At 33.9% G+C, this 26,364-nt stretch overlaps 1 protein-coding gene across 2 annotated transcripts in view; it reads right to left on the reverse strand.

The window, feature by feature from the left end:
• SCLT1 (sodium channel and clathrin linker 1) overlaps positions 1-26,364 on the reverse strand; it is an 89,802-nt gene that overhangs the window by 46,649 nt on the left and 16,789 nt on the right. For both annotated transcript variants that reach the window (XM_016155776.2, XM_016155778.2), the window contains exons 3-9: positions 25,408-25,466; positions 24,833-24,905; positions 21,620-21,675; positions 20,150-20,285; positions 17,615-17,737; positions 15,942-16,007; positions 13,063-13,133 (exon numbers count right to left, since the gene is read on the reverse strand). In XM_016155776.2, coding sequence (XP_016011262.2) covers positions 13,063-13,133; positions 15,942-16,007; positions 17,615-17,737; positions 20,150-20,285; positions 21,620-21,675; positions 24,833-24,905; positions 25,408-25,466 — 584 coding nt within the window. The remainder of the gene's footprint in view (positions 1-13,062; positions 13,134-15,941; positions 16,008-17,614; positions 17,738-20,149; positions 20,286-21,619; positions 21,676-24,832; positions 24,906-25,407; positions 25,467-26,364) is intronic.

Below are 26,364 nucleotides of genomic sequence, written 5' to 3' on the forward strand. Positions count from 1 at the left end.
GAACCCTAGAGTTCAGAACCCAGTTCTGTCACCAACTAATAATTTGGCCTAATGCAAATCACTTGACTGCAAGAGTGTCACAGCAATCTGATGCCCAAGGACAGAAAGGCAGATCAGATAACCTGCCAAGGTCAAACCTCTATAATAGATGGCTTCCGCACTTCGATCTAATATACCTTGCGAGTCTACTTCTAAATTGTCTCTCTGTCGTGTACTCCATTTCCTCATTCGTGGCCCTGTATTTGGCCCCATCATTACTTCCCAGGACTATTCTAATAGACTCTGAACTAATCTCTTCACTACTTGTTTCCTCTTTAATTCATCTTCTACAATGCATTGTACCTGCAAAAAAATAAAAAAATAAAAAATAAATAAAAAAAATTATCTAGTGAAAAAATTACTCATTTAATAACGATCTCTGGATTCCCCACTTCTTTGAGCACACAATCAAAACCTCTCTGCATGGTAGGTAAGACTGGACTTCATCTGGCCTCAGGGAGCCTCATGTCTTGCCAACTGCCCCTGTTTGAAATTTATGTTCCAGATATAACAGACTACTAAGTCACTGCTTCCTAAATACAGCCTTATCTACTTTTTTTTCATATGTTTGATCAAAATAGCCTTCTACTTTTTTTTTTTTTTTTGATAATTTCCTCAATCTTCAAGACTTAGTTCAAAGGTCTCCTCATCTCAAGTCTTTCCTAGCTTGTCCTAGGCAAAAAAAAAAGACTCTATAATCCGGTCCTTATAATACAGAATATTTTGCACATTACTGACAGAGACTCCCTTGTGGAAGTGGGAATTCATAAAAAATATGGACTGTAAGATCATTAAAGGCAAGGATCACATTTTGTTAATTATTAAATGCTCAGAACATAGCACAGCACATACTATACAGTACAAGTAAAATATATCATAAATGAACAAAAGAGAATGCAGAAGGAAAGGAGATAGAGAATCACAGGTAGATCCTGATATTTTACTTAGATCTTGTCTATCCAATTTGATACTCATGTCTGGAAATCCTAGAACTGTGAAAAACTCTCCCAAATACATACATTCTCATCTGAAAGAGAATCTCTTCGTTTGAAGATAAAATCTCTCTCCCACATAATTAAAGAAAAAAATTCAGGCACTGGGCCTAAGACCTGTTATTATAAATCATTAAAAGAAAATGAGAGCATTTAAATTATTATAGTTCCTAAAACATATTAAAAAAATCTATGTTCTAGAGGGGAAAATAAGTAGTATTTCTGTATATACTTATCCATTTCTACATGGTTCCATAGATGGTCAGAAAAGAACTACACAGTTGTTTATAACTACTTCTGGTGTGAAATAGTAAAAAATATTCTACAATAAAAGCTGTAAGGTCCATCTTCTGGATCCCGCTCTACTGCCAATAAAAGCATGTGAACTAGGTCAATCACTTAACCCCTCTGAGTCTCAGGATTATAGCTGTAAAACAGAGATAAAGACGATCTTCCTCCACAGTTCACAGATTTGTCATAAAGTTCAAATAAGTTAATGCATACTAAAGTACTTAATAAACGTTATTGTAGGTTTTACGAATGTAAGCTATCACCATAATCTTGCCCTTTCCTGGATTTTAAGTTGTCAGGAGCTGCGTGGTATAACACTCCATGGCTGGATTGAGAAAGCCTGGGGGAAGCCTGAACGTCTGGCCTGACTCTTGGCCAAGAAACTAAAGTGGGATTTATGATGTGCTGCTGAAAGTCTGACTCCCCTCTGGCACCCCCAGTCAGGACCTGCTTACTGATGGTTTTCACCTGCTGTATCTGGCTAGACGGCCAGGCTGGACTACGTGACCAGAGGAGCAGAAAAAGACCCCCCTTGGGACCTTCTGCCTTGAGCTTTCCTGAAGCCGAGATTCATTGCACACATCTTGGTAGTTCAATCTGGAGACAAAGCATGTCTTTGTATGAACAAAGACCCTGGGGCACTGTGTCTGGTGTCACTGGGCCCCCTACGCTCGCCTCTGCTCTTTTTCTTGCTGCACAGTATCTTCTGCCTTTAAATAAAAGCCGTATGTGAACATGCTCTTTGGAGTCTTGGGAGCTCTTACAAATACTCAAACTTTGACTCTTTAAAGGAACCAACAGAAATAACCCTAATTTTATTTTATGAAGGAACTTTAAAAACTACATGTTTATACTATTTTATATGCGAATGTTTTAGATATATGTCTGCTTGTGTACATAATTATATCAAGGTGAAAAATAGCTTTCATTTTAGAAAAACAAACTTGCTAAAAGATTACTGTTAAATATTAACAATATTGATGTCACAGCCACTCACATATTTTATTTTTGTCCCAAAGGAATATTTTAAAAAGCACATTATTATTTTTTCAGGTACATTTTCTTGCCAAACAATTTAAAATTCCTGGCATTTTCTTTAATGTGATTTTTCATTATTTATAAAAAACAAAGTTTTGCTCTATTAAGTGAAGTATAACCAAGTATAACACAAAAGACAGGATCTAGTACTGTACTTATAACATTTACATTTAATTTAAACAAATTAAAATGCTTTAATTAACTATTACATTCTTTTGAGATTTAACATTAACTGAGTCTATTTTCAGATAAATTTTTGTTTCTTTTGCAGTCTCATATCAAATCCTTAACATGTTATAGTATTACTTTCATATAATGATAAATGATAAGATTCTGAGAGAAATAAAACACAATCTTTACTGATTTGACATATAGTCTAATATTTTTTTAAAATAAAAATGCAACCCTTAGATATTTTAATAAGTGCTTCTATAATTATCCAGTACTATAATAAAGTCAATCATTTATGCTTAAAAATTTTAGAAACTCTCCAAACATAATTTCAGACAATCTAAAATTTTAAGATTATTTCTGCTTTAGAAAACTGATGGTAAACAGCAACACTATGAAAAGTTTTATTTATTTATTTTTTGCCTTTCAATCTTTAGTGGCTGTCTGTGATTAAACTCATCCAAAAGACAAGCCTACAAAGAAACTCAAAAAGTAATGGATATTAATAACCCATGTACAGAGCTGTCAAAACTTTAAAAAACAGCCACTCTTCAGTTTTTAAAAATTTAATTCAAAATTATATACAATTTAAGATAGTACAAAATGCTAACTTCTATATTAGAATATAATTCTCTAATATACCAGTAGTAGTTCTCTATATTTTCTGTGTATGAAAGTGAGCCTTTTGCAATTATGTATGCATAGGCTCTAAGTCCTGTTCATTCAGAATGTCTGGGAATCAATGTTTTTCAGAATCTCTATATGTGATTCTGGTGTACAGTCACTGTCTTACATTTTACATAATAAATACATAATCAACATATTTATCTTTACAAAAAGAATGTAAACAATGATTACAAATGTAGTTTTATAGTCATAACTGGGTAGCAATGACAAACTGGAGAATATATTGATTCATTTATAATTATTAAGCAGGCATATCCAATGGACATGCTCAAAAATGTTCATCAAGTGCCTGTGATATCTGAGACATGCTGGGTGTTCTGCTAGGTATTAGGAAACGCACGAAGACAGGCGAAACACAGCAATCTTTAGGAGGGCCACAGAGCACACCTTAAATATCACAGAAGATAAAAATAAGATTCTGTGATTCGGTGTAGGTAGGACATTTGCATATAGTTCAGAGAATATTGAAGTGGGAGGTACTTCAAAAATAAGAATTGGCAGAGGAATGGTACCTCTGGCAAGCAGAGACACAGAGAAAGCTTTAGGAAGGAGCAAAATTAGAATAAACAGAAAGCTAAGGGGCACATAGGGCCTATTTAGGGGAGACGAGGAAATAAGCCTGGGAGGCAATGGGGGCTACGGCGTCGACGGCCTACACGGACAAGTAGTCTCTATTAATTTAAAGGTGATGGGAAGCTACTCAAGGAGTGAGAATGAAGCTGCCCTTTAGAAATTTAAACTTGACATGTGTGGAAAGATGGCCCCGTCTCTCTAACTAATACATCGTGACACCCGAGCAAGGGTCAGGAGGCCTAGAGCGATGGCGACCTGAGCAAGCAGTTCCGCTGGGAGGCAGTACAGATTTCACAAAGACAGAAGTTTAGAATTTTCACCCAGTCATTCTTTGAGTAAATATTTATTGAATGCTTATAATATACTAGGCACTGCAAATACAGTCTGGACATGTTGAGCTTCAAGTGCTGGTGGCTTATTCAATTTTTTTTTTTTTTTAACTGTATTTCAGCAGCCCTCGACTTATTTTATTGAGCACTTTTGTAAACTATACTATCACTGTTGTCAGCACTGGTGAAAGAAAGTCCCTGTCCTCATAAAGTTTACACTGCAGTAGAGGGAAGCACGATGAATATGGAAAGAAATAAATGAGGTGATTTCAGCAAGTGATGCTATGAAGCAAATGACACAGAACGAGAGAGAGAAACGGGTTGTCAGAGACAACCTGGGCGCGATGCATATCTGAGCTAAGGTCTAAAGGACAATGAGGTCAATTTAAGAAAATTTAGGGTGAAAGAGTCACAGGCAGAGTGAACGATAATGCACAGAGTATGAGAAAGGCACTTACGGAAACGATGACTGGCTGAGGTGCAGCACAGAGAGAAAGTGGAAGGGGAAGTCAGAGAGGAAGGCAGAGAGGCCAGATCATGTAAGTGCCATTAGGGCAGAGTAAGAGTTCTGGAGTTAGTTCCAATTGCAATGAAAATCCTCTGAGTGTTTTAAACAGGCGAGGGATGGGATTTGTTTTACGCGCTGAGAAGGCTACTTGGGCTGGCATGTGGACAATGAACTGCGGTGGGACAAGAACGAAAGCAGGGACACCAGATCGGAAGCAACTGCGAGACAGTGGCGGCTTGGGGTAAGGCGACCGTGGTGATGACTGGATTTGTGATTACATATGCAGCCAGCATGACTCGGAATGGGTGTGGTGGTAAAGGAAAGAGAGGAATCGAGCAAAATTCCTAGGTGTGGTGATGGTATCAGTTACTAAGACGGGGGAGATTTCCACTCCTTGCTTCGGTCACAGCAGGCCCACTTTTGTCAGTTTTATATATTGGGGTTCTATGTGCAAGACTTTAAAAAAGGGTTCTGTTGCTAAAAAATGAAGTTTGATAATAACTGCCCTAGCAATTCAAGCATAGCGTTCGACAAAGCAATCGAGGCCAGAAAGAGATATCTGGTAAACATTATTACTGAGATGAAAGTGTAGGTTGGGTGGGGTAGGTGCAATTATCTAAGGCGAGGGGGGCAAATGTGTAACACGGGTAGAAGTGTAAGAAGTGTCTACTTTCAGAACGTAGGATAAGGAAATGGGGAAAGCAAAAGAAGAAATGGCCACAATGGTCAGACAAGAAATCAGGACACGAGCACAAAGACCTCTCAGAGAAATGTTAGGGAAGGGCAGAAAAATCCTCAATTGAGGAGAATCGGCAAAGGGAATGGAGGATTTTGTTCGAAGGCAAAAAAGGTACCAGTAATCTGGAGAAGAACACAGTGGATCAAATCCAAATTGAAAGAAATTCTGAAGAGAGACTGCAGCGAATACAGACACTTCTTTCAAGCAAGTTTATGTAACGGGAAGGAGAAAATAGAGTAATCTGAGGAATGATCAAGGGAGGTCTATATATTTAAGGCCTTAGAAGAACCCCACAAAGGAGAGACTAAGATTTTAAAAAGAAATGACTACAACTGATGGAACAAGGTATAAGAAGAAATGGAGGAGATCTGGGGTCGTATAGTTGGCAAGACATGGAAATATAACTTATCAGAAAGGAGGAGAAAAGGAAGGAATGATGCTTCGTCTGGTCCTAGGAGGACAGTAGCCATCAACAGCAAAGGATGGGCTGATCTTCCAGGGACAGGGAGGGAAATATGCGGTCTGCTTATTATATCAATACCAACCCCCAAATCGACCAGCACTCGCTTTGTAAATATTATACAAACCCCTCTACCTGGATAGGTTGGATACTAAAGTAGAACGGAGAAGGGCGAAGATGACAAGAGCTATAGAATCCTGCAGCACTGCAACTGAAGGTCACTCGGTCAAGCAACCGGCCCGAGTCAATCACCCAGATCCAGAGTACAAAACAGGAAATAAAAAACAACACAAAGCTAGAGCGGTCTGACTTCAACGCCTATGCCCTTTCTACTTCACACCGCACAGAAACACCTTTTTGGGTTAGGTTAGGAGTACAAATGTGGAGTATTTGCAAAAGAAAATCATACTTATGATAAAATGCATATTTTGAAATAAACCGGTAATCAACTATTAGAGGCAAAAGTTCTAAACGACGAGGCTATAGATTTGTTCCTACGTTCTGGAAGTGAAGTCTCATATTTTTCTTTCTGTCCCTTAAAGATTATGAGGGGGAAAAAATATACATTTGAATAAGGGGTAACTATAAGTAAAACAGTGTGGAGAGATAGGAACATGACAGCAAAATCCTATTTCTTAAAACATGTTTTCTATGCTCAGAAAACTAGTTGCCAACACATAAGGAACCGTCTGGCAATTCTTATGACTAAGCACATCTGCTCAGGGCAATTTATCACATGGGATCGTTTCCAAGAGACACTATGAATCAAATATAGTAATCGCGAATTCCAGATTTCCATAGTATTCTTATAATAGAAGACACAATATTATTCAAATTGGAACATGAAACATCTGAGAAAAATCTGTTATCTCAGCTAAAATAAAACTATCACCTGGCAAAGGTACATATGTTTTTGAAAAAAATATATATAAAAGTTATCAGCACATACAATATTTTTAAAGAAAAAAGTATGCATTTGTAAAACAGATTTTAAAATGAGCACAATAAATATACATAGACTGCAATTTATATAATTCAGCTTTTGTTGCATTAAACATAATAGAGTGGCATCAAGAATCGCATTCCTATCGCATCGCTCTTATGTTCTCCAATAAAACCATTTATTTAAAATTCATTTCACTGTCACATTTTAAAGATTTCCAGATTTCATATTTAAATAGAGCACTAAACATAAAAAAAAAAGATACTTAAATGCATTTATCATGTATTCAAACTTTGAGATGACTGGTACTAAAAACAGATTTAAAAGTCAGTATAGCTTAAAGCGGATCCATAATGGGAAACACTGAGGATTGTTTAATTCATTCTGCAAAGCCACTATTGATTATGTTAAAAATGGTGTATTGTTTTGAAAATCAAACTACTAAGTGGTCACCTATTACTGCACAGCTAAAGGATATAAAATATCTTTTTTTCTAAATAATAATGGTTCAAGAAAACAGTTGTGCCCTGTTTTCAATGGCAAAGCACATAAACAGAAAACCCATGTAAAATTAAGTATTTAATTAACTTACTTAATCGTTCAAAAATAGTTTTTGAGCATTCGCCACATCTCTAGCATTGTGCTTAATGATGGCAAGATAAAAAAAAAAAAAGAGACTAAATTATGATCCATACCTTTAAGAAGCTTAAAAAAGAGAGAGATCGATTTGTAAGAATTAAGTATACTATGGTGTTAAAAAAAATGTGAGAGATGTGTCTGCAGTATACAGCTGAGACACAAAGGAAGGCATGGAAGGAAGATCATAAAGATACAGAAAAATATTTCTAGAACATGTGACACTTGAGCTGAGCATTAAAAGTTAAGAGTATTTATCAGGGAAGGGCATTTTAGGCAGCCTGAAGAATGTGAGCAAAAGTAGGGAGCTATGAAATAGCATGGTTTGTTTGGAAAAGTAAAAATAGTTCAGAAAATTGAGGTGAGGAGTGACAACATATAAAGTCGCCAAAAGGGTAAAGGGGGTCAAATACGCGGTGACGGAAGGAGATCTGACTTTGGGTGGTGAACCCATGATGTATTATATAACTGCATACCTGAAACCTACATAATTTTATTAGCCAATGTCGCCCTAATAAATTCAATAAAAAATAAAGCAGCCAGGGCTCAAGTCACAGAAGACTTTATGTCATACCGAGTAACTTGGATTATATCCTAAAAACGTTTAGTAGCCATTAAAGGAGAGTGACATGATCACATTTAATTTGATAAAGGTCGTTTTGATGACAGTATGAAAAAGGAAGAAGGGAAGGAGTAAGCCAATTTGGCAGTTACGCAAATGAAATGATGGACTGGGCAAAAGCAGTAACAATATAATGATGTAGAAGTGAAGGATCTGAGGGACATTCAGAAGGTAGAGATGAGACAGAAAAGAATACAGGATGCCTCTGAGGCAGTTTTCGGAGCCAGGAACTGAATGGTGCCATTAATATAAAGATTCGGGGTGCATGTTCGTAAACTCAGTTTGGAGCCTGCTGGGTTTTAGGTGCCTCTGAGCTATCTGGGTGGAGATAAGCAGAAGAACCTTGAGCTAGAAAAATTTAACGTGGTCTCATCTTTATAGAGATTGTTGAAGCCACGAAGGTGTGTATGAGATGAAATAGATCAAATTAAAACAATTTGAGGCTATCATATCATACATAAACTTATTAAAGATCATTTCTACCCTCAGAACACATGTGTGTATGTTTAAGTTCTCAATAAATATAAATTGGTTGACAAGTTACAGATTCTTATATGAAGATAATATCTGTCTGCTAAGGAGATCATTCCCTAGTGGCTAAATTTTTTTAAAATAAATGTTCTAATGATGCCACTCTAATGAAAGAATAATATAGACCCCTAAGCAAATGCTTTAGTCAGTATAGTACATCCTTTGACCAAGATAACATTGGTTATTCCTGAAAGCTATATACTGATGATAATCCTTTCTTTTAAAGATTTAACAAGGAAGATGTAAAATCTGAGTGGACATGACTTGGAAAAGTAATCATTTCCGTAACTCAGCTGGACATACATTAGAAATGAATATATATGACATGAAAAAAAAATACCTAAAGAGAAAGAGCATAAAATTTGTTTAAATAAATAAATGCTGAATAGATCTACAGAATAAAAATCTGGTAGAATGAGTAAGTTTTCTTCAAGAGGGCAAGTTTTAACCAGGTTTAGAAAGCTACTAAGTTTCTGAAAAACAAAATATTGACCAAAGGCAAAAAGGAAGGAACCAAAAGTTCTTCCATGAGTAACAGCAAAATGACTACTTTGAGCATTTTGTACATAACTTGGGGGAAACCAAGTAAAGGAAGGTTCTTAGAAAACAGGCTGAAGAGTTTCACCTGTTCTGACAGGGCATCAGCAGAAACTTGAAAAGGAAAAAGTAAAAAGCTTTAATTATAAATTCACATGATTCGAATTTTTTTGTACCATAACATCAGACAACAAATGAAACCAATATGTTTTCGATATCAGTACATACTTAAGGCTAGTATTGAAAGAGTTTCTGATTTAGTTATTCTTGGCATGCTTGTACAAGGCATCGTGAAACCTAAATTCTGGTAATGTCAATATGCCCGTCATTCAGAACCTGTCAAACTTGGAAGCAACACTTGCATCCCTAAAAGCAGCATCTGTTTATCCGTATGTTCCTTCAGGAAAAGCAAGCAGAGTTTTCTGTGTACACTCTGAACTGCTTAATGCTAAGCTTTGGAGTATTGCCAGTAAATATTATGGACAATTAAATTTAAGACCTTTTAGGCTTTAGGAAACCACAACTAGCTTTATCAATCTCTAATCTCAGTCGGTAATCTTTAGGCCTGCATGTCCAAAAGCCAAATGAAACTTCCATGCAGATGTCAAAAAATAATGTATTCATCCTTTAAGAAGCAGCTCTCGACTTTCTTACTGCTGTGAATACTGTCAGAGAGCCAGGTACAGAAACTCACTAGATTAGCAGTTTCAAGATGTGAGTTCTTATTTGGCCCCTCCATGAATTCTGTGCAACCCTGAACAAGACAATTTTGGAGTCTTTGGTTCAGTTTGGTTTCTACTATAACACTAGGCAGTTAAACTAAGATGATCTTTAAGCTACTTTTAACAATAAAATTCCATGATTCTTCCCATCCTTTATCTCAGTATCACCAAGTTCTACCCATTTTTCTTATACATAATCTTTTATATGCATTTTTATGTTCTATTTCCAGTCATCGTGTGATGGCAGGTTTTTATGAACCAATTTCCTTACTCATCTTCTTTCCAGGATCTCCACACTCTAATTATCTTACATCCACCATAAATCTTACATTATTTTCTTCTACTCCTTTCTGAACCTTGTGAGCAGAGCTGAGTTAATCACATTCTTTCCATTATTAGCTGTGAAAGACTGCTCTCATGTGTTTATTTTTGTTTTCCTGTTCGTTCTCAAGCCTTCTTATTCCCCTTCATTTTGTAGGTTCACATTCAAATTTGAGATATCCTTGTAGATACATATAGATTCATAGATATTTATATAAATATATGTATATGCATACATGTATATGCTAACTATATATTGTTTTTTGCATGTATATGTTTCTATGCTATAGAGTAGTGTCTTTTTTTCTTTTTAAATACAAACCTTGTTTTTCTTAGGACTATTTATGTTGCTGTAACTTCATTTTTACAAGTAAATCAATGTTTCTAAATGATGTGCAGCATTCCACAGGATGCAATTAACGCATTTTACCTATCCATTTCCTTGGTGACAAACATCTAGGCTATCTCCAATTTCCTACTTCTACAAATAGTTTTATTTCATATAGACAATTGCTAACTTGAAGTTAGAGTATATCATTCTCGGAAATGTTTTCATTTTATTCTTTTATAATATGCACACATAATATATAGACATTTTAGTCTTTTACTAAATATGTTGATGTGGATATAAATATCTAAATATGTACATGTGGATATATAACTAAAAACATAGCTCCATAATCAATACATACTATTATTTAACACATTTAAAATGGATATAAATTGCATCATATTTTAATCTCCTTTTGCACCTTGTTATTATACTCTGTGTTATATTATTGACAATGATAATTGGGTGTGAAGAAGTATCACATTATTTCTACATGCATTTTCCTGATTGCTATGACTTGAAATGTTTGTTCATGCCCTTTACTCAATGTTCTATGAATTTTTATGTATTATGATTGATGCTTAGTCAATATATCCTCAACACTAATGCATTGCCCGTTAAACATATTATGGATATCTTCTCACGGACTGTGGGCTGCCTTTTCACTTTATTTATATTGATTTCGTAACAGAAATTTTACATTTTAACATAGTCCAAAATATCAATCTTTTCCCTTTTGGTTTACATCTAAATTTTGATTAAGAAATGACTCCCTACCAAAATATTAAAAGAGACTTTCTGATATTTTAGAACAAAATCTATAAGATTTTGCACATTTCAGTATTCAATCCATAAAACCATATAAATATCAAAAGGTGAAAAGCAAAATTTTATAGATCTTTCATATATAACAAACATTCATAACACGATTGTCTCCCTATTGATTTATAATGCCACCTCTATCATACTTAACTTATATATATGGTTTTTATTCTATTCTATTCTGTCAGACTCACATTCTTATAAATAACATTGCATTTTATTCTTCTACAGAAGAGTCTTGGTAATTGACACTTTACTATTTCATATGTTGGGATTATGAAGTTTCTTTCACTCAGACATACATGCCCAAACTATAAGGGTTTTAATACAAATTATACCGATATTAATTTTAAAGAATTGGAAAGACTTATTCTCACCAGAGAATTTAATATTCCCACCCAAGTATAGTAGTTCCAAATTTTCATTCAATTTCTGTATATCTTCTATTTCCTTGCTGAGACTTCCCATTTCTTTGTTGGAAAAACTTACTTTTTAATTTCTTTCAAGCTAGTTCATAATTTTATGAACTTTGATAGCTGTTTAAAAGTTTCTGTCAAATAATTTGAACATCTCTGTAACCCGAGTATTGGTTCTACTGACTGGCCTTTCCATTCGAGTTGAGCTTTTCCTGATTCCTGGCACGATGAGTGATTTTTTGATAGCAACCCAGACATTTGGGGTATTATGTTATGCGCCTCTGCATATTATTTAAACCAGTTTTACCTTATTTCCTCCAATACCTTTCCTTTGGGGTAAAGGAGGGCTGTCGTATCACTGCCAGATGGGGGTAGAAGCCCAGGTTCCCACTACGCCTTTGCTGGCGTGGGTACAGGTGGGTCCACAGTTGTTTCTGTGTTACTTGGCTGGACTAGAGGACTATAGTGAGAAGTTTTTCATCGTGCTAAACTGCCCCTTATTCCGTCCTTTGGTTACGGCGAGAAGGTCTTTGGTTACGGTGAGAAGGCCTTTGGTTTTTTTTGTTTTGGTTTCTTTTTTGGCTGTGGTGGCTGGTGTTGCCAGTTCGCTGGGTTCTTCGGTTCTGGGATATATGAGACAAAAACCCCAAACCCAAGTCCGAAAAACCCAGGGACCCTTCCATGGTGTTATCCCTGAGGACTGGAGGTACCAAGTCAACCTGCTTTGTCCTCTCTACTTTTCAGTCTTCCTATGTTTGTTCTGTGTATGATGTCCTGGGTTTTTAGTTGTACTTAGCAGGAGGAATAGGCAAAAGTACTGCTCCTTCTTCCCGCTCATTGATTTAATAAAAATCCGCATTGTAATTAAAAACCTAGTTATAAATCTTACCTTCCTTTATTTGATAAAGTATCATTGGTAATATTGCTCAGAACATGTATAAGCTCAAGGTACACTCATACACTACTTTAGCTCTTTACCTGATACCCTGCCTATAGTCAGTAAGAACATTACGCACTTCTGCTAAATATGGCACTCCTTGATGCCATAAAAGTCATCTTGCAAAGGGCATTAACACAGGGAGAAAGAAAGGACTGTGGCCATTTTGAAACCTACAACAGTTCATGTGAGTATGAAACGCCCTGTGCAACACCCCCTCGCATGCATGTCAGAGCTGCCTCCTGACAAATAGTTTTGAGTTCAGTCTCTTCCCATCCTAACATCACACATACAAAAAGCTATTGACAGAAGCTTAAAAGAGAGGTAAAAAAACACGCATGAAAAAAATTATAACATCATCAGTTCGCCTGAAGAAAAATAATTAATACTAAAATAACAATTCATTTTTGAAAATACCTAAGTTGTTTTCGGAGTTGCTCGATTTCCACATTCTGTTCAGTTACTGTTTTCACAAACTCTTGGTTAGTCTGAAAAATAGCAGCAGTATTAGAACATTTAAAACTGCGTCTTTAAAGATTAACTATAGAGCGCATATGAGTAGAAAAAATAAAGTGACGTAATGATAATTATTAGATTTTCTGAAGGTGAAATACAACCCTGGCCATTTTTCCTTGCCCTTACCCCTTCAGTGGACATCTGCTTCACTCCAAAGCACCTGCAGCTGCATTTGTGTCTTAGGGCTTCCTCCGGACACCTGAGCCTCCTTCACTCACTATCTGTGCAAAAGGCTACAGGTATTGCAGAACTCATGTCCCCAGTCTGCTCTGGAAGAGCCTGATAACAAGGACTGAAGGGAATTAGTGTGAAAATACCCCAAACTCTCTCGTCTCCTGGTGGAATAATTCTGAGCCCTGGGTTCTAAACTGGCTTCCAGAGTTCATTAGTGGGTTTGATTTGCAGTTACCCACAGTGTTAATTTGCTCAGTTATTAAACGTCCTTTATGGCTGCTTTCTCTTCTCTCCTCTACTCCTCTACTGCTGCTCCCTTTCCTCAGGGTCTGTTTATGAAAGAGACTAAAGTAAGATATGAAGCAGTCGTCCAAGTGTACAAAATTTTTCTAAGGTAATCGATCTTCCACAAATGTTCGTTTTACCATGGTGGTTCCGATTTCTTATTTTTCTCTATGTGCCTTATATGCAAAATCACACAGATTATAGTCACCTAATAATTTACTGTCTTGATTTCAGGCCCCTCCTATCCCAACAGATCACACATACATCTCTCCAATTAAAGTCCTGGAGGTAATTTTCACTGCGCTTCTTTCATACTCTACCTAGTTTCACTGACTTCATATTTTTAATACACAATTATATTTCACTCTCCCTGGGATGTTCTCATTCTGCTAGTATGACCCTGTGTGGTCTGCTTACTCTATGGCAGAATTAACAGTTTCCTTTTGCATTTTGATAAAACTTTATATGTACTTTTACAATGAACATTGCATTATATTTAAATATTATATTTAAAGTTTATGTATTTCTGGCTACAATGTGAGCCTTTTTTTGAGGACCAGCTTTCCAGAACTCCCAATGTCTGACACATGATGTACTACATTCTAAGTACTTATACCTTTGAGGAATAAATGAATGATTGTTTTCGTGATGTGAAAGAAAGCCTCCAGACTGCAACATTATTTTTACCTTGGGAAGTAGACTACTGCAGACCATAATTTAGTATTCAATTCATAGACCACAATTTAAGAGACCAACTATTGCATGCAGAGAGAGAAGGATAGAATAATAAGTAGGTAAATCATACCACACCAGAAAAGTTAAATAAGAGAAAAACAATAAAAACTGGGTGTATGTTGGGTATAAATTAGGAGAGACTTAATGCTTATATGCTGACTTGAAGAAGTGAGCGTGTTCTATATTACTCCAAAAGATAATAACATAAATCTGGGAGGAAATCTGATGAGAGATTTTTAGCTTTACAATTATCAGAGTTCAAAGGAAAAGGCTGTTAGGGGAAACGATAATATCTCTTACAGGGGATATTCAAAGCACAGGCTAGATGATCACCTAACTGAGAAGCATTTCACAGAAGGATGTTTGTAACATCTGGGGAAGTATATGACTTTTAGTATCATTTCAGATTCTCCTGTGAAGCTATCTCAACGACTTCAGCCCAAACTGATTCATGCTTCTGAATTCCTCCATGACTTTCATTAGTGATTTTGGGTTGTTTATAATAAAATAGGGGTTCTGTGGTATAACATACCAAAGGACTATATAACCCCCATAATTCTAGAGAATATACTGAAAAAAGAAGAAATAATTATGATGTTAAACTATTAATTTTATGTAGAAATAGGATTTCTTAATTATGGAACCCAGTCATTTTGCTCTGGAGTATTTTAATACTATTTTAAAACTCTAAGAAGTATAGTATAAATAATTATAAGTGATTGGAAATTCCAAATGTTAATGTAAGCAAAACAGTGAGCAATTTAATAATTTTTTTATATGATTAAAGGAGAAAAATTTTAAAAGCTGAATAAAATTAAATAACTTACTTTTGATGGCATAACTTTCCACTTAGACAAAGACATTTTCATTAGATACTAAAAAGAATTAGCAGAGGAACTAAGTAAAATAAAGAAAGGAATAAGAGTAATTATCTGGGATGTCATAATCCTATTACTCAACAATGAGGTAAAATAAAATTCCAAGAAGAAAAAGGAAAGGAAAGGAGAAAGAAAAAAAAGAGAGCCAAAATAAATGAAAGAAAAGGAAAGTGAGAGGAAAAAATGGTAAACAGCAGAATTGGGGTGGGGTGGGGCTAATTATATTTGTTTTAAGAAAAAAATCATAAAATATTTACATGTATCAGTTAGTACTGGTGGTCAGTTAACTAACAAATGGTTCTTAACATCCTATTATTTTTTATAGAATTGAGCTAGTCATTGATTTAACAATTCAGCTACTCTTATATACCTAGCAGTGTGCTGGATGAACTACTAAGAACAAAGCATGAGTCCTACTCCTGAGTAGGTCGCAGTCTAGATTACTCTCAGGAGATAGTACTGAGGACCCTAAGAGTATTTTCAGATTAGAATATATTTCAGATGGTTAGCTTTGGACTCTAGAAAGAACTATGAAACCGTTGTGTTACTATGAAGAAAAAGACAGAGAAAAGAGTCCTGCTTATCTATTTTAATTTCATGCAACAAGGTTTTTTTGGTTGTTGTTGATTTACATTAGCATAAGTATTATTTATAGTGACAATTTCTAGCCAACATAAACAAGGACAGTACATGGTTATTTTCACTTACCATTTCCATGTTCTCATTAGTAACATGAAGTTGTTTGGTGAGTTGTTGAAAACTGGTCAGCTGATCCTACAGTAGAAAAGCAGGAGGGTACATAAAGAACATTTGGTTTGTAACTCTTACTTAAAATTAAACTAAAATCAAGTCTAAAATCATTATGTCTATCTAAATGAAATCAGTTGTATTTCTTTTATTTTTGTGTGAATTAATAGTTGAAGAAGCGATAATTTTTAAAAAAATTAAAAAATTAAGTAAGGTAGCAATATGGAAACTAATGTAGCTATTTCTATTTTATGCGAAGGCGTAATCTAGAACTCAATCCACTAGTTAATAGACATGCTAGATAAACCTTGTCGAATATTGGAAAACCATATTCAAACTTATTCAAAATCTACAATACAAACCATGGCACACTTTTTAAAATTCTCACAACTTGAGTGCCCCACAGGGTTTAAACCGTCTGATTATCTTTTGTGATCTCATTAAACATTATATGTGTAGGTGACACACAGTTGGGAGGCGCTATCACTATGTCAGAGGACAGAATTAAAGGTTGATAGATAACTGGGGAAATAAGGACAAAGTATCATTTCTAAAGTCTTGTACAGAAAAAAAAAAAACGACTTAAAACTACAACACAAAAGTAATCTTATTCAGGTGAAAAAAAAAAAAAAGAAAACCTACCAGCTTAGCTGACTGACCTAAGTGAGAAAACAACCTTAAAGAACTTATATTCGAGATGGCTTCTTGGTTTCAGAAGTAAGGCTTATAAATCAGAGCACATGCGATATTTTCAAATGAGGCATACAGAAAAAAATTACTTTGTAAACTGCAAAGCATTATGCAGGTATTATTATTATGACTTCTTTAGACAGAAATCCCCAATTATAATGAAAATAATTGGAACAGCCATAAACTGAAATTTGAGAAGTCTATAAATGAGAGTCAGAGAGGCATGACGACCAATTTAAACAGTTGCTTTCTCAAAATCCACAGAATAACCAACAGAATTGAATTTCTCTATAATTTTTTTTTTCAAAAAAAAATAAAAGGATGAAGGAGACGTATTTTCACGTGGAATGGCTTATCCTGTGAGGTAGTGAGTTTTTGTCAACAGAAGTATAAAGCAAAAGCTAGATGTCCACTTTGAAAGAATATAAAATGATGTTGCTTTAAATAGAAAGAAGTCCTTAATAAACATTAAGATCCCTCCATATGGTCGAGTTCTATTTCGATTAACTTTTGTGATACAAACTTGACATCTATTTTAGTAAAAGGTCACATTTACAGATGTTAACATTTTCATTTGACAAAGCGTTGTCTTTATATTTAGCAGGTTTCTTCATTGGCCATGATCTAATGAACAGTTTTTGTCTTTTTAAAGCCAGGATTAATCAAGAATATAAAAGCTTTAGAGGTCTATTTATTATACATAATAATCTTATAGCTGATTCTTAACACTAAATACAGCTTTCATTGCTACTCACATTATAAAACCCGATGCACACTACGAAGTACTTTGGTTATCTTATCTGTTCAAGAGATTTCTAACCATTAAAGATCTATTTATTAACATAAATAACACAAAGGAGTCTTGGGCATTCTTCTCCAAAACTGACTTTCTCCAAATGTGATTTCTTATTGATATACAAGAACTCCACGAAATCCAAGATTACCTTCTGTTTTTGACTTTCAACTACATGAATCTGGGCCTCAGTCATATATTCCTGGTAAAGTTTCTGCACTCTGTCCAACTCCTGAGAAACCGTCTGCCAGAGTTCCACAGCCTGATTTTTTTCCTATAAAACGAAAACATTTGAGAACTCATTAAATTATTAGCAGGCTACTGCATAGTACAAATGAATCATATTCTTTTACAGAATGCATTTTTATATGTTATGTAACAAAATAAAAATAGAACCTGTGTAAAGATGGCATAGTTGTAACATTTTTGATATGAAGTCATATTAATAATAATTTAAATAAACCTAAAAATGAAAATTCCTTTCTTTGAAACTTTCTTTCTATTCAGATTTCATAGCTAAAATGAAAATCCTTAAATTAGAGCTATGTATTTAAACCATTCTTGTTCCTCAACAAAGTATAAACCTTAGAAATTACTGAAAAAGAAAAATTGTCCCCGGTAAAGTATAAAACTTTTTTGGGATTGTAAAAGTAATAACTTTTTTTTTTTTTGTAGAAAATTAGAAAAACACAGAAAAATAGAGAAGTAAGAATTACCTATAATTTTACCAAGAGTAAATAATGCTAACATCTATATATAATCATCATTATAAAAGTTGTATATATTGGTATTTATAAATGTGATCTTGGGGCAAGAATTTTTTTTTCTTTCAATAAAATCAGGAATCATATACTGTTTGTATAATATGAATATTTGGGATTTTATAGTAAAAATATTTTCAAGTCATTATTCTTTCAATATAGCAATTCTCAAGTATGCAATGGAGATCTCTAAAGTCAAAATTGTGGTCTTAATAATATGAACGTATTATCTGCCTTTTTGATTCTCATCTTCTCATGAGTGTACGGTGGAGTTTTCCAGTTTCTAAGATGTGGTATGTGAGGCGGCGATCGCTCCGATGGCTGCTGAGATGCATTCGTTCTTACGCTCCCACTTGTGTTTAAAAATGTCTCATTTTCAATTTGTAATACAAAAAAATACTGATAGATACATAGTCCACAAAAACAAGGAGCTTTTTGGGGTCCTCAATTATTCTTAAGCATCCTGAAAATGGGTCCTGAAACCAAAAAAGTTGCGAAACACTAAGCTGGCACGTAGCGAGCATTATTCTCTTTAGAGAAGTGAAAACTGAGGTTCAGGCCATTGGCCTAGGGGGCCTCAGTAAGTTGATGGCAGAGTCAGAAAGAAACCTTCGTGGGAAAATGTGTTTGTAGCCAGTCTACTTTTTCCTTTTAGACTGCTCAAATTTGGACCTCATCCAATCTTCTATGAAATAACTGGTCCTAAATGTAGCAAAAAAGGCCATCTTCAGATATACGAGTCCAAGCAAAATTTCGATGAAAAGGCAAAGAGAGGGGAAAGCAGGAGGGGGAAAGGGTAAGGACTGAGAGTATGGTTTTAAAAAGTATAGTAAAAACGTGTGGTTTAAAAATAAGAAGCAATTTTCAAGTTTTAACAGAATTTAGCATTGAAAATTAGCACGGAAGTACAAAAATTAGCATAAAAGTACTATACTTTTTAGAGACGAGGTTCTTTTGCCTCATTCTGTTTTTTGAAACTACAATGTAGTGGTTTGAAAACTACAAACTATACAAACTACTATATATTTCTTCTGTGTAAACATAAATAAATCCTTCCTGAGAACACTAGTCTAGAACAGCATAAAGGACATAGTTTCCTCATTATTTTTTTCCTCTATTACTTTTCAAGCTCCTTCCCTTTAGAGATTAAAAGAAATAATCAATCAGTATTACTTACGTGCTCATCAAGGAAAATATCTATCTGATTAACCTGAAAAACTGCTTCCATAAGTAGACAATTCTAACACCCAATTTCCAAGAAATAAAAACTACATGACATTTCATAGATAACTATAAAACCAAAACTGCAACACAGAAATTTGAATCCCCATTTATAAATGAGAAAACTGAGACACACAGAAAGCGCAAGAATGGAGATTCAAATCCATGTAAGATATGAGACGCCTGAGATATAAAACTATAAATTAGAATAAAATATCCTAATGTATAATTACAAAAAATGAGTGTTGAAAGTATGCCTTCCCAAAGATTTCAATTACTATAAGGAAGGATAAAAGGAGAAAGGGTATTATCCTAGAAGTATCATTTTAGAAAAATATCATTCTATAATCTTCGAAAACTGAAGAAAAATGGTACCAAAAGAAAAGTCAGAACAAAAAAATGTAAATTTAAGGAAGTTGATAACTGTTGACTTTTCTCTTTGAAAATTACCTTTGACATTAAATATTTTATAAGATAAAAAAAATCATGGCAAAAGCTCTATGATTCAATTAAAATATTTGACCACTATAACAAACAGGGTATGTATTGCAAGTTTTGTTACCTCTTAACTATTCTTATAAATCCCAGCAAATCATAAGTGTTAACAATTTTGTTACTGTTATTAGTATTCATAATGATTAACACAGATTTTTAAAAACTCTGTTTATTCAGGATATAATTTTAAAAATATGTCTGTCACTCACTTGATTGGCTAGCTGCAACTGCTCCTGAAGATTCCTGACTGTCTCATCGTCTGCATAAATATCATTTCCCATCTCTGTGCCAAGGGGAAGGGCCTCCAGTTGTTTTTCAACGGCATCTTTTAAATCACTATGCAACCTTTGGAATAAACAGTTAACACAGCAACAATCTAAATTCATTTTCGTAACAGTAATTAATGTTCAAGGGTTAATTAAATAAACATTTGGGTCAAAAATCATTATTTACATAAAAATTATTTTTAAGCAGAACTCAAAAATTAGTCTTTAATCACCATTAAATAATGTGTGCTAAGAATAAAAATATTAGCTAACAATTTCTAATGCATTAAATTGTCATAATTAATTCTAGTAGAATTCGGTTCATCCTAGGGAGATTTTAATTTTTCAGAAAGGTGAAATTCATATATCTTATTAATTAATGAAATATGACATTCAGCAAAAATTTTTAAATGTGATAGTGGTTTCATCTGGTCAATTAAATGGAAATGGGATATTTAATCTCATAGAATTATTTGCTATTTTCTTCATTGTTTCACAAAACTCATTTGACTTCTTACTAGTCTGTTAATAAACAGAATAAATTATTGCTAGTTATGGAATCAAGACTGTTAGAGGTTTATTTTTCAGCACATTCTTACATAAGCTAGATCATAACTCTGAAAACCATAAATTCAAATTAATCTTAACAGTAAACTAAATTACAGATATTTCGTGCTTTAAAATAACTTAAAGGAAAAACAGAGGAAGGTACAACTTAAAAGTGATTTACTTAAAAATGATAAAAATGAGGAAAAAAGTTTAATAACACCTCAAAAGCTTGAAAACAATTCATATAATTCTATTAGTAGAAAATATTATTTACAATGAAGACATAAATAATAAAACTAAAAACTAAACGATATAGTGTCATGGATACAGATATCTATAAAAAAAAGTTTAAAAGCAAGAAAATGACAAAAAATCCAAGGCAGTGCCAATCTCTTGCGAAGGGAAAGAGAGACAGGATGATAGGATGGGGAAGGAACACAGGTTAGAGGCACCAATTTTGGTAACATAGTAGCTTTAGAGTTGGTTGGCTGCTTGACAGGTTTTATTTCATCAGCATATTTCATAAAATACATATTATACATTATACTATTAATAGTCACTAATGCTTATAAGGTGCTTATAATGTACCCTATCTCAACCACTTCACTCTTTAAAGTCAACTCTATGAAATAGGTTCTGTTATTATCTCCAACTTAGAGATGAGGAAATTACAGCACAAAGAGGTTGAGCAACTTGTCCAAGGTCACTTAGCTAGTAAGTAATAGAGCCAGGAGTCACAGTGGAAATCAGGCCCCAGAGCCCACGCTCACACCCAGAATACTATATAACTAAAATACTGAATAACAATGATAAAATTTATCTAAGACAACAATAAAATAAAAAGCCAACAGTTCGTTGATCTACCTTTCATTTTCCTTGATGACGTTTTCCAGTTGTAGTTTCATCTCACCCATCTGTTTCTAAAAGAATAAAATATGGTTGTAGCTATACATCTCCCAGACAATTGAAATTAGGTCGTCCATTCATATGCAAGAAATCATATTCTACAACACTAGTCTACAGATAAGCAATAATTATATATTCCTAACAAGCAATATTAAATATGGATATTTTAATGATATACAGAACATAAGAAAGCATTCATTTTGAACAGAATATATATAAAAGTTATTTTATATAACATATTAAGTAATATTTATAAATGTAATTCCTATAATTTATAGATGTTTATACCTTGAATGTATATTTTAATTAATTCACCTTGTATTTCAAACACTAAAATATTAATGGTAAAAAAATCAAGAGTAAAATATATATACATACTGTAAAGGGAATGAAATGAAAGTATGATTAATTCTCTTTGAGGGGATAAAGGGATTATAGAATTTCAATAGGAAAGGAAGGACATTTTAAGTAGGAAGAAATATGTAGCAGCAAAGAAGCAAAAAAATGTTAGATAAGATAGCACGGTAAGCCCTCAAAAAGAGTGAATGGGAAAGTGGAGAGCAGGAAGGAGGGAATGCAAAAGCATAGCTAAAACAAGACTTCAGCCTGCTCACGACGTGTCCGTGAGCCTCGACTGGGTGCCCCAGGCTGAAGAGGAGGAGCCGGGAGGGGTCCGGCGAGGGAAGACAGGAAAGGCGATGCCCTGCGCCTTTCTCTCTCCCTTCCTTCCAGAGAAGCTCAAGGCAGCTCGGCCTTGGAAACCAGTGACAGCCAATTCTACCTAGAAAGGTGAACCTTTCACAGACCCCCGCTGTGCCTGAATCACAAGTCCACCAAAACGAATTCACTGTCGGATAACTGAGAGCTGACCACACATGAAGTGACGGCAGAGAGGGATGAAATGGAAAAGACAGGCGGCAGGTCTTGAATGCTATGCTAAGAGGTCTGAATTTTATTGCAGCAATTATCCCCATTTGTAATTTTTAAAAAGGGATCTTTAAAAGTTGCAAAAACGTCCGTGTATCTTGAAAAGTATTTATTACTTTTATATAATTAGGTAGGATTATAGGTACATGAGCGAGAATTAATGATGGATCATTACAGTCACATTAAAGATTGCTTTAGTGTAAAATATTTCAGAATATTTAACAGTTGTAAAGAAACAAAATCTCAGCTATACCTCTCATACCATAAATTTCCCCCTATTATTTACATTTTCTGGAAGAAAATCTTCCATAGAGAATTATAGTTATACTTTTCTTGCTTTCTTTCAAGATATACTATTCTTTGACTGAGTCAGTAAGAAAAATCATAAGAACTAGTTCTAATCAATAATATTTATATGAGCAACTTTTCTTAGAAGTTGTTATCAGCATTTTCTCTCTCTCTAAAGTGCAACTATTCTTATCATAGACCCTTGGGCTTTCGTCTTCTCTCTCATCATTAATTCTGTAATAACTCTTAGATAGAGAATGCCAAATGGAAAAATGAAGTTAAACTCCTTAGTAAAATAGCTAATTAAAGAGATCATATGAATCAGATATATCATAAAAAATTAAAAATTGAAAAGTTTAATTTGAAGATAACTAGCTATTCCATTTTATAATAATCGAAACCACATAATATGCCATTATAGCAATTCCAAGATAGTGAATTCGGCAGAAACTTTAAACTTACCAGTCCTAAAAAATAAAAGCAAAAGCTACTTGTGCATAAAGAGAGCTATCTGTTGCTACTGTCAATGAGAAAGATTTAAAGACATTAATATGGTTGGCTCAAATGGCCTACAATGACCACAGGCTAAAAAGCACCCAGTAAAGACTAGGAAAACACTTAATCTGTGATAAAACGGAAACTGCAATTGAACGAAATGCTTGTTTTTGAAATCTAGGCCTACAAAATGACTTTATATGTTTATATGTTAGAGGATTAACCTTGACATGAAAGTATAAATAATTTTAAATGCAATGTGGAACTTTATTTTTAGAAGATAAAAGCATCATATGTTCTTTTAGTAAAGCTATATATATCAAACCATTAATTTATAAATAGGAGATTGTTATACTAAATCTAATCATTTTGTCCAACAAACCCTGACATTTATTCATTCATCAAAAATTGAGAGTGTACTAGGGGCTAGACTTCAGAGCATATGGTAGAATCTCTTGCTGTTCATGCATTAAGAAAAAAGAAAGTAAAAGATATATAAAGTCTCAGAGTCTGCCATATCCACAGCCCCATTCTGAGGAAATCAGTTTTAAAGGTTGTTTTTGTATTATGATGTTACACTTTCTTCAATTTGCATTGAATTAAGTCACCCTTGCTAACCTTGTCACAACTGAATTGGTCCAGGGATTGGTATCTGAGACAAACACAATAATGAGAATATTCAAACTCTAAGAAAGAGGCCATCGATGACCTTCTGGTGGGCTTAGCTTGAGACACATAGCATCTATTTAAGAAACGCTCTGACTGTATGGTTATCCAATAATCAGAAAAGTCAAAATGTAAAAAACATTTTCAAGTCAAAGAAACAGATTATAAATATTATGTATATGCTAAAAATGTAGATCATTGAAATTTGGATTTTATCCCACACTATGATGTTCTATTACTCTAGTTCTCTTCGAGCCTAGTCTTAGAAATTCTAGGGCTCACAATGACAAGCTGTCTATACAGAGAGCTTCCATGGTTTCTTTACTCCCTTCATCCTAAAATAAATCCTAAACACTAAAAGGTTTCAGAAAAAAGCTGCCACAGCTTAAGTCCATATTAGAAGTGAATCAATAGTTTCAAAAATCTGATAGATGTAACAACTGAAATTGGGCAAAAAAATCTATTCTCCAATGATGGGAACCGGGTAAAATATGGGTAAAGACAAAGGTCTAATATGATATGAGATGGTTCTGGGTCTTCCTATGGGAAAAAAAAAGATGTAAGCAAATAAGAGATTAAGAGATGCTCCTGACAGACAGCAGGAGCAAGGAAAAGCTGGATTAAAAAACAAAACTGAAAATAATCCTTGCACTCACATACACGCACATACATAGAGACAGAGATCTAAACATTTCTTTCTCATCAACTTTTTTTGGAAAAAAGAAAGTTTATTTTACTTTTTCTCTTTTTTAATAATAAAAGATTATAAAAAGTTTGATAACTATGATTTCGTACCTGATAATACTTCAGCTGACCATTTAGGTCTTCCAGATGCTTATCATACTCAGTAATAAGAGGTGCTAAAAAACTAAAGAAAAAATTAAAAATTAAAAATATGACATGCTCTATTTAATATAGCTTAATTAAACTGTACATTTTTATTCTTCATAATTTTACCCACAGCAATTAATACTTTGCCTTTTTCCTAAACCAGGAGTTCTCCACCTTAGTTCAATTAATATTGTGTGAACAATTTTTTGTTGTAGAGGGCTGAGCTGTACACTGTAGGGTATATAGCAGCATCTCTGGCTTCCCTTCATTCGATGCCAGTAGCACCTCCCACAGCTGTGACAAGCAGAAATGCTTCCAGACACTGTCAAATACCTAAAGCAGGGAGGGAGGCTAAAGCGCCCCAGTCAGAATCTTTCTTATAGACGACAATACTGGCTTTTTTCCCTTTTCAATTCAATGACATGTCATTTAAACCTAATGACTATACAGCAGACCCTAAAATAAACATTCCTAATACTAAAGGGATTATTTTAACAATAATTAAATACAACAATATTTTTCTGGTAAATCAACCTTACCTTTGGTCAATTACTGAGCTGCCTAATATGTCATCTCCATCTTCTTTGAAGACAGCTTTCTACAACAGAGAATATTGCCTCTTAAGATGATTTCTCACATCAATTTAGCAAAAGCGGACAGTAGGTAAAAATTAAATACAATTAAAAATTTTATAATCTTTGAAAATCTATTAATGCAATTAAAAAGGAGAGAAAGAAAAAAATAATCATCCCAATTGATGTTGAAAATGTACTTGGTAAATTTTAACACCATACATGATAAACTTTCTTGGTAAATTAGAAATAGAAATAGGAAGAACTTTCTCAATTTGATAAATATCTACCAGAAACCTACATCAATTACTATTCTTCACAGTGAAACATCAGAATCACTTCATTAAATTCAGTAATAGTACAGGGCTGGTCATTATCATGGCTGAAATTCAACACTGTACTAGAAGTCCTGGTCAATGCAATCTGCTGTGGGAACAGGAGGTTGGAGATTTAAAGGTTGAAATGAAAAGATACAATACTATTATTATTATTTACAGACAATTTGACCATTTACCTAGAAAACTATATATATAATCTACCAATTATTGTGACTAATAAGAGTATACTAAATCATCAGAAAGATCAATATAAAAAAGTAGCTTTCCAAAATGCCAGCAATAATTAAAAAATATAATAGAAAAAAATGCCCTTTCCATTACTATAAGAAAAGGTAGTACTTGAGAATAAAACAAATAAAAAATTTGCAATAACTCTATTGAAAAAAATTACTGAAGGATATAAAAGAAGAGCTAAATAAATGGGGAATCATAACATATTGATGGATGTGTGCAATCGTCAATATTGTAGGTATATCAATTCTCTAAAATTCATTGAAACTGCAATGTAATTTTAAAAAATCCAACAAAATAATCTATAAAATTTGATCTTGAATAGATCTTTAAGTTCCTACAAATGAGTAAGTGT

The sequence above is a fragment of the Rousettus aegyptiacus genome, unplaced genomic scaffold (genome assembly GCF_014176215.1).
Source record: "Rousettus aegyptiacus isolate mRouAeg1 unplaced genomic scaffold, mRouAeg1.p scaffold_m13_p_16, whole genome shotgun sequence".
In the NCBI taxonomy this organism is placed as follows: domain Eukaryota; kingdom Metazoa; phylum Chordata; class Mammalia; order Chiroptera; family Pteropodidae; genus Rousettus; species Rousettus aegyptiacus.